General features: G+C 63.6%; 1 protein-coding gene across 1 annotated transcript; it reads left to right on the top strand.

The window, feature by feature from the left end:
• Positions 1 to 569: 569 nt before the first annotated feature.
• CABP7 (calcium binding protein 7) lies at positions 570 to 7,833 on the top strand. The gene is made up of 5 exons (XM_030285527.4): positions 570 to 823; positions 4,704 to 4,847; positions 6,152 to 6,264; positions 7,066 to 7,219; positions 7,347 to 7,833. The coding sequence occupies exons 1-5, from the start codon at positions 715 to 717 to the stop codon at positions 7,472 to 7,474; spliced, it is 648 nt and encodes a 215-aa protein (XP_030141387.1). The 5' UTR covers positions 570 to 714; the 3' UTR covers positions 7,475 to 7,833.
• The last annotated feature ends 224 nt before the right edge of the window (positions 7,834 to 8,057 follow it).

The raw sequence follows: 8,057 nt of genomic DNA, 5'->3' as shown, positions 1-8,057 counted from the left end.
CGGCGCCGCCGCTGCCCGGATTCCGCCGCCGCTTCCCGGGGCCGGGGCCGAGGATGCTCCGGCTGCCGGCGGCGGCGGGGGGGCGGCGGGAGCGCGGCGGGGGCTGAGCCGCGGCGGCAGCGAGCCCCGGCCTGCCCGGGACACTTGCGGGGAGGGAGAAGAGGAGGAGGAGGAGGGAGGAGGAAGACGAAGAGGCCGCCTTCAGCCTCGGCCCCGCCATGCCGGGCCCCACCGGGGAGCGTGGCCCGGTGGCAGCGGCTCCCCGGGGGCTGTGAGCGGCCCGGGGCCGGCGGAAGGGGAGCCCCGGGAGGAGGTGGGGGGCGCTCGGGGCTGAGGGGGGGCCCCGAGCGGCATGGCCAGAGCCGTCCCCCCCGCCGCCGCCGCTTCCACCGGGATTTAACCGGGGCTTGGATGCTTTCACCTCCCGTTTCCACTTCGGGAGGGCATGTGCGCGGGGGAAGCGGGCCGCCCCCAGCCGAGCCCCCCCGCGCCCTGAGTCCGCGCTGAGGGGCTCGGCCGCAGCCCCGTCCCGCCGCCGGCCCCGGAGGACGGGGAGCGCCCGCCCGCCCCGGCCCCCCCTGGCCGGTGGTACCGGGCGGGGGGCGGCGGGTACCGGCAACTTGTGTTTAGCGTCCGGCGGTACCGCCTGGGGGGAGCCCCCCCTCTACCCGACGAGATTTGGGTTTAAACTTTGGGTTTTGGGGAGCCCCGAAGATGCCTTTCCACCCGGTGACGGCGGCGTTGATGTACCGGGGGATCTACACCGTCCCCAACATCCTCGCCGAGCAGCGCCCCGTGGAGATCCCCGAGGATGAGCTGGAGGGTGAGCGGCTTCGGGGGGCTGCGGGGGCTGCCCGGGGATCGGGGGGGATGAGGGGAACATCCCGTGGGACCGTGGGGCGAGGCGGTTTGGGGCACCGGGAAGTGCCTCCCGCGGGATGCGGCTGTGCGGGAGCCGGGGTGCGCCGTGGGGAGGCTGAGGGCGAGCGGGATGCGGATGGATGGAGAAGGAGGAGGAGGAGAAGGAGGAGGGGAGGAAGGAGGAAAGGCGAAGCGAGGAGGCGTGCGGGGGTCCCGGGCCCCCGCTTGTGGCGATATGACACAGCAGGGACCGGCGATAGTGGCGGGGGGCCGGTCTCCCCTCCGCGGCGCGGCGGGGTCACCCCCTCCCCGCTGTCATAATATGACAGAGGCTGGTGGCGCGGGGGACACGAGGGGTGGCTGTCACCCGTGGCACCCCCGGGGCAGCTCCGGGCAGTCCCGGTGTCACCGGACTCCGGCCGGGAGGAGCGGCCGGCGGGGCTCTGCCCGCCCGTGCCATGAGAGGGGCCGAGCTCAGCTCGCTGCCACCAGAATGGCTTTTTCCACCCCAAAAGTTTGCCGGGGCGGCGGGACGGGCACTGGCGGTGCCCGGCTTTGGGGTGTCCCTGGGGAACCTGCGGGAAAGGGGTGCAGCACCCCCGGCTCCAGACCGGCACCGGGGGGGAAACAGAGCCACGGGGGGGTGACCCCACACGTGTCCCCACTCTGCCTGGGGACAGCACCCTCGGCCCAGCAGCAAAGCAGGAGCCCCTGGCATCCCTGTGGGGAAACTGAGGCAGGGAGCCACAGGGCTGGGGGTGAGGAGAACCCCAAAATCCATTTGGGAGCCCCGAGCAGGCGCTCACACCAGTGTGCAAGGGCTGTGTGTGTGTGTGTGTGTGTGTGTGTGTGTGTGTGTGTGCAGCTCTGCAGGGTGTGCGTGTGCGCTGACGTGCTGTCACAGCCTCACTGCAGGGGCTGCGTGTGTGTGCACAGGCATGGCACACCCCCTCCACGGCGTGCTGCAGGTGTGCTCACACATCTGTGTGCTCACACATCTGTATGGTCACACATCTGTGTGCTCACACATCTGTATGGTCACACAGCGTATGCACATGCACGGCCTCGCTGCAGGGTGGCTCTGTGCGTGTGGCTGTGCCAGTGTCACCGTGTGCCAGTCCCTGTGGCTGGGCCAGTGTTTGTGTCACTGCAGCACGTGTGTGTGCCCATGCCCAGCCCGGCTGCAGGAGGTGTTTGTGCGTGTGCACACGCACAGCAGGACGGGCTGGTACGCACACCCTGCTGCAGAGGGTGTTTGTGTGTGCCTGTGCACGAGCACAGTGTCGCTGCAACGTGCTGGGGGTGTGTGTGTGTGTGTGTGTGTGCAAACAGCAGCACAGCTGTGCTGCAGTGGGGTTCTGTCAGTGTGCACACACAAGTGCAGCTGTGCACACTGTGTGTGTGTCTGTGTGCACAAGTGACGTGTCAGTGCAGGTCCATGTGTGTGCACACACAAGTGCAGCACCACTGCAAGGGGCTGCGGGTGTGCAGGCACGGGGATGTCGCTGCAGGGGGTTTGGGTGTGTGCCTGCGTGCATGCACTCGCACAAATGCAGCCGTGCCGGGCGTTGGTGTGTGCACACACAGGTGCAGCACCGTTGCATGGTGGTTGTGCACGTCCAGCGTGTGCACAAGTGCAGCACTACTGCGAGGGAAGCGTGTGTGTACATGCACCAGCACGGCAGCACAAGGTGTTTGTGTGTTTGTGCGCACACAGGTGTGTCTGTGCAAGGTGTCGGGGTGTGCATGCACAGGTGCAGCATCACTGCGAGGGTCAGGGTGTGCTGCATCCATGCACAGGCACGTCCCTGCACGTGTGTGTGTGTGTGTGTGTGTGCACGAGCACATCGCTCCGAGGTGTTGGGGTGTGTTTGCACACTCACACACGTCACTGCAATGTGTGTGTGCACACAGGTACAGCGTCACCGTGACGTGGTTCTGGCTGTGTCTCTGTGTGTGCACGCACAGGGTCCGTGCAAGGGGTGTTTGTGTGGCTGTGTGTGTCTCTGTGTCTGTGTGTCTGTGTGTGTGTATTTGTGTGTGTTTGTGTGTGTCTGTGTGTGTGTCTCTGTGTATTTGTGTGTTTGTGTTTGTCTCTGTGTGTGTGTGTCTCTGTGTCTGTGTATTTGTGTGTCTCTGTGTGTGTGTGTGTTTGCACACCCAGGCACATCCCTGCGGGGTGTTGGTGTGTGACACCAGTACAGCATCACCAGAAGGATTGTGTCTGTGTGTCCGTGTGTGCACAGCTCCAGTGTCACTGCCAGGGGTGTCCCAGCCTCACTGCAGGGGGGTGTGTGTGAGCCCTGCAGCTGTCCGTGTGTCTGTCCATGTGTCCGTGTGTCCGTGTGTGTCTGTGTGTCTGTCCGTGTGTCTGTGTGTGCTCACACCCCGCTGTGGTGTCCCTGTGCCCACTCCCGTGTCCCTGCACCGGTGATGTCCCAGTTCACCCAGTCCCCGGGGTGTCGTGTCCCCTCAGCACCCACCTGTGCCAGCGGGGCCGATGGCAGCGCTGGGAGCCCCAGGGGGACCCCACGAGGTGCCAGACACCCACGGGCTCCCCCCCCTCCTGTCCCCCTGGTGTGGGGACACTGGTGACATCCTGACACGGCCTCACACTGGGGCTGAGCAGACTCAGGGCACAGGGGGTGCTCAGTGAGGAGCCAGGAGCCCGCTCTGGCCGCTGTCAGGACACGTCCTTTCGTGTCCCCCAAAATCCTGAACCATCTGATGAGGAGCCATCTTGCAGCTCTTCGGGATGAGCATCCTTGAAGGATGAATTTTGGGGTGCCTGGAGTGGAGTGAGGCCCCCAGGAGCACAAGGAGAAGCTGGAGGATCTCCCTGCCCAGGCAGGGACACTGGCCATGGAGAAGCTCAGACTGACAGGTCAAAATCCCACTAAACTGCCCCAAAACACCTTGAAGACATCACTGATGTGACACCATCCAGGCAGGGATGTTCCCAAGCACGTGGGGTCAGTACTGTCACCCAATATGGGTTTTTTTCCCCCAAACCCAAAGTTCACAGCTCATTTCTCCTGCTTGGATCCCCCAGCATTGATCCCCCTGGCAGCTACGTGGAGAAGGAAGAGGCACCAACATCCTGGCCTGGCTTCCCACTGTCCCCCAGCCCAAATTCCCTGGCCCTTCTTTTCCACCAGCCTGGTTCCAGCTTCACACATCAGGCAGCATCAAAAAGCCACAAACTGCCCCAAAAAGGAGCGGAGTCCTGAGCACAGCAAGAGGTGGGGTGGAGTCAAGGGACTCAGGCCATGCCTCAGTTTCTCCACAGCATCTCCCTGCCACCCTGCAGGGATTTCCCCCAATCCCAGGGGCTCCTGTTGAGCCAGAAACCCCCAAACCTCCCACTGCCATCCTCCTCTGCACTGGACAGGGCTGAACACTGCAGCAATTTCCTCGATTTGGGATTTTTTTTTTTGGGTGAAGAGTGGCACAGCTCCAGCACCAGGATGAGGGCACAGACCCACCCGGAGACCACGGGATGGGGCCAGCCCCAGCCCCCCATGGATCCTCAGGGCTGGGTGCTGCAGCACCAGGGGGATCCCCCCACGGCAGTGCCCACCTGGTGGCACCCCAAGCCCAGGCACATCCAGGGATGCGTTTTTAGGGCAGAATGACACAATTTCGGCCGTGGCAGCAGCGAGGGTGCAGCGAGCGGGTGTCTGGAATTGGGGCAAATATTCGGGGTCTGCTGGGCAGGTGGGACCCTGCTGGGGAGGTTGGGGGCTCCAGGCCGGCCGGGGGTGGGGGCAGGTGGTTCTGTGGGTGCTGTGGGTGCTGTGGGTGCTGAAGCTCAGCCGGACTCACTCCCGCTCCCCCCGCAGAGATCCGGGAAGCCTTCAAGGTGTTCGACCGCGATGGCAACGGGTTCATCTCCAAGCAGGAGCTGGGCACGGCCATGCGCTCCCTGGGGTACATGCCCAACGAGGTGGAGCTGGAGGTCATCATCCAGCGCCTCGACATGGACGGTAGGACCCCGACAACCCGGCACGGGGACAGGGACGGGATCCCCAGCGGGAGAAACCCACAATTCTCCCGTATTCCCACCGCACACGCTGCACACGGGATGTGGGATGAGCCTGACCCGGGATCTGCCTCCCGCTGGAGCCTCCTGCTCATCCATCATCATCATCATCATTGGCACTGCAGCTTTGTTTGGGATGATTTAAGAATCCTGGATGTTTGTGGGACCGCGCTGCCGAGGCTGGATCCTGCACCCAGGGGGGAAACCTGCACCCTGGGTTGTGTCCTCAACACCCATCACCCATCACCCCCCAGCACTCTGTGCCACCGTGACCCTGTCCCCACCCCTCCCTCGCCCACAGGGACCTGAAAGAGCTCCTTAATTTATTGCTTTTCCTTTTCCCCATTTAAAAGCCTTTCCGGCAGCGCTGCCAAGGCGCCGCTCCCCTCATTACTCATCGTTAGTGCTGCCCTGACAGCCCCACGGCAGTGTCCCCACAGCCAGGGGACACGGCCAAGAACAGCCACCAGCCACCCCCAGGGTCACAGCCACCCCCAGGTCACGGCCACCACCGGGGTCCCTGCTGGAGTTGGGGTTCCTGCTAGAATTCAGGGTCTGACTGTTGTTCAGAGTCCTCGACAGCACTGGGCTTCCCCAGCCAGCACTGGGGGCTCCAGGTGACACTGGGTGGCCCCAGGTCCCATTGGAAGGGGGCCCAAATGGCATTGGGGGTCCCCAGGGAATACTGGGGGTCCCTACATGGCAATGAGAGCCCGGCCAGCCCTGGGGACCCCAGCCAGTGTTACCATCCCAGCTGGTGCTGGGGACACCGAGCTTTGTTGGAGGTCCCCAGCCAGTGTTGGAGTCCCTGGCTGGTTTTGGGGGTCCTCAGCCAACATTTGTGGTCCCCAGTTAGCCCTGGGAGACCTCCAGATGACATTGAGATCCCAGCTGGAATTAGAGTCCATCTCATGTTCATGTCCTGGATGATATTTGGTTTCCCCAGCCAGCACTGGGGTCCCAGATCACATTTTGGGGGGACTAGGTGGTATTAGGGTGTCCCTAGCCCACACTGGGTGTTCCCAGTTGGCCCTGGGGCCCTGGCTGGCACTGGGGACTCCATCCAATGCTGGGCATCCTGGCCAAAGTTGGAAGTTCCCTACATTTGCTGGAGGTTCCCAGCTGATCTTGAGGTCCCCATCTGGTTTTGGGGATCTTTGACCACCCATGGGGACCCTTCTGGGTGGGGGAGTGTCCCATGTGCCCCATGCCCAGGCAGGGGGTGACGGCCACTCCTGTGTCCCGCAGGTGACGGGCAGGTGGACTTTGAGGAGTTTGTGACATTGCTGGGGCCCAAACTCTCCACCTCGGGCATCCCCGAGAAGTTCCACGGCACCGACTTCGACACCGTCTTCTGGAAGGTAGGGACACCCCAGCCCCACGGGAGGGCAGGGACACCCCCATGGGAAAGCAGGGGCACCCCCAGCCCCACGGGAAAACAGGGACACCCCACAGGAGGGCAGGGACACCCCCAGCCCCATGGGAAAGCAGGGGCACCCCCAGCCCCTCCTGGGGCATCACCCCAGAACCTGCACCAGGGAAGGCTCAGAGTCAGGGCCAAGGCTGGGATTGGGATCAGGGATAGGATGAGGGTCAAGGCTGGAATTGGGGTTGGGCTGATGGTGAAAGTCAGGCTCTGGGTCAAGGATGAGGTTAGGGCTGGTTTAAGAGTCAGGATTGGGTTTAAGATCAGGGTGAGGGTCAAGCTCAGGCTCAGGCTCCAGTTTAGGGTTAGTGTAAGCCTTGGGTCAGGGTCAGCACTGGCCTAAGGGTTGGGGTTAGGGCTACGTTTAGGATCACGGTTGGGGCTGGAGTCAGGGTTAGGATGAGGGTTGGGATCAGGTTTAATGGTGGGGCCAGGGTCAGGATTGGGGTCAGGAATGGGTTCAGGGTCAGGATTGAGGTCAAGGTCAGGACTGGAGTCAGGATCAGGGTCAGGGTGCACTCCCCTGAGCTCCTGCACCCCTGTCACAAACTGGGCCACATTTGGTGCCAGCACCCTCTGGGTGCCCCTCGCTCTTCTGGGGGTTCCCAGGACACCAGGCCTTTCCCAGACAATTCCAGGGTGATCCACCCAAACCACCACATCCAAAGGTTCTGGGGCACCCCGGAGCCCCTGTCCTGCCGGCCATGGGGTCACCCCGAGCCCCTGTCCCCGGCAGTGTGACATGCAGAAGCTGACGGTGGACGAGCTGAAGCGGCTGCTGTACGACACTTTCTGCGAGCACCTGTCCATGAAGGACATCGAGAACATCATCATGACGGAGGAGGAGAGCCACATGGGCACGGCCGAGGAGTGCCCCGTCGACGTGGAGAGTGAGTGCCGGGCACCGGGAATGCCAACAGCCGCGGGGATGCCAAACCTGGGGATAGCACTGGTCACCCTTAGTACAAGGAGAGTGTATTTGGGATTGGGGTAACGCGCTGTTTGTCCCACCCCCAGCCTGCTCCAGCCAGCAGATCCGCCAGACCTGCGTGAGGAAGAGCCTCATCTGCGCCTTCGCCATCGCCTTCATCATCAGCGTGATGCTCATCGCCGCCAACCAGGTGCTGCGCAGCGGGATGAAGTAACGGGGCGCCCCCGCCGCCGGGGACCCGCCGCGACAGCGAGGAGGAAACACCTATAAATATCTATAAATATCTCGATGTACATCCATCTGTGGCCCAGAGATGTGCCCCCCCCGGGCGGGGGCGGCCGAAGGGACAGAGCCGCGCCGGGGCCCCGCTGCGCCGGGCGGCTGCTCGCAGAGCGCGGAGACTTTGGTACCGACACCGACACACCGACCCCCCCTCGCCAGACCAAATCCGAGCCGTGAGTGCATGCGACGTGCATGGAGCCCCGTGAGCCCCCTCCCCGCGGCGGGTCCCCTCGGATTCTCCGATCTAGCGTTAGAGCTCATATTTAGGATAAACCAAATCATCCCCTAAGCAATACACGCGCCTGAGATGGTTCCTAGAGCCGGGAGCGTTTGCATGGACTTGGCTGCCAAGGGCTGGATTCCACCCCCCCCCAAAGTCCCTCCCTGTCCCCGTGCCGTGCCTCGGTGTCCCCACTGCCCGGTGCGGGGACATTCCTGACCTCCTGCTTGATGCACTTTGAGCCGACCCCCCTCGGGAAGAGGCGGAGCGACCCCGAGCCGGGAAGCCCCGCACG

Source organism: Taeniopygia guttata, chromosome 15, assembly GCF_048771995.1.
Source record: "Taeniopygia guttata chromosome 15, bTaeGut7.mat, whole genome shotgun sequence".
NCBI classification, from domain to species: Eukaryota; Metazoa; Chordata; class Aves; order Passeriformes; family Estrildidae; genus Taeniopygia; species Taeniopygia guttata.
The sequence above is the reverse complement of the archived record's forward strand: the minus strand, read 5'-3'. Positions and strand labels throughout refer to the sequence as shown.

Excerpts from the sequence above, each read along its gene's own strand:
- CABP7 (XM_030285527.4), top strand. The coding sequence starts at position 715 with ATGCCTTTCCACCCGGTGACGGCGGCGTTGATGTACCGGGGGATCTAC. Across the intron at positions 6,265-7,065 it reads TCGACACCGTCTTCTGGAAG|TGTGACATGCAGAAGCTGAC; the intron begins GTAGGGACACCC and ends TGTCCCCGGCAG. Across the intron at positions 7,220-7,346 it reads GTGCCCCGTCGACGTGGAGA|CCTGCTCCAGCCAGCAGATC; the intron begins GTGAGTGCCGGG and ends TCCCACCCCCAG.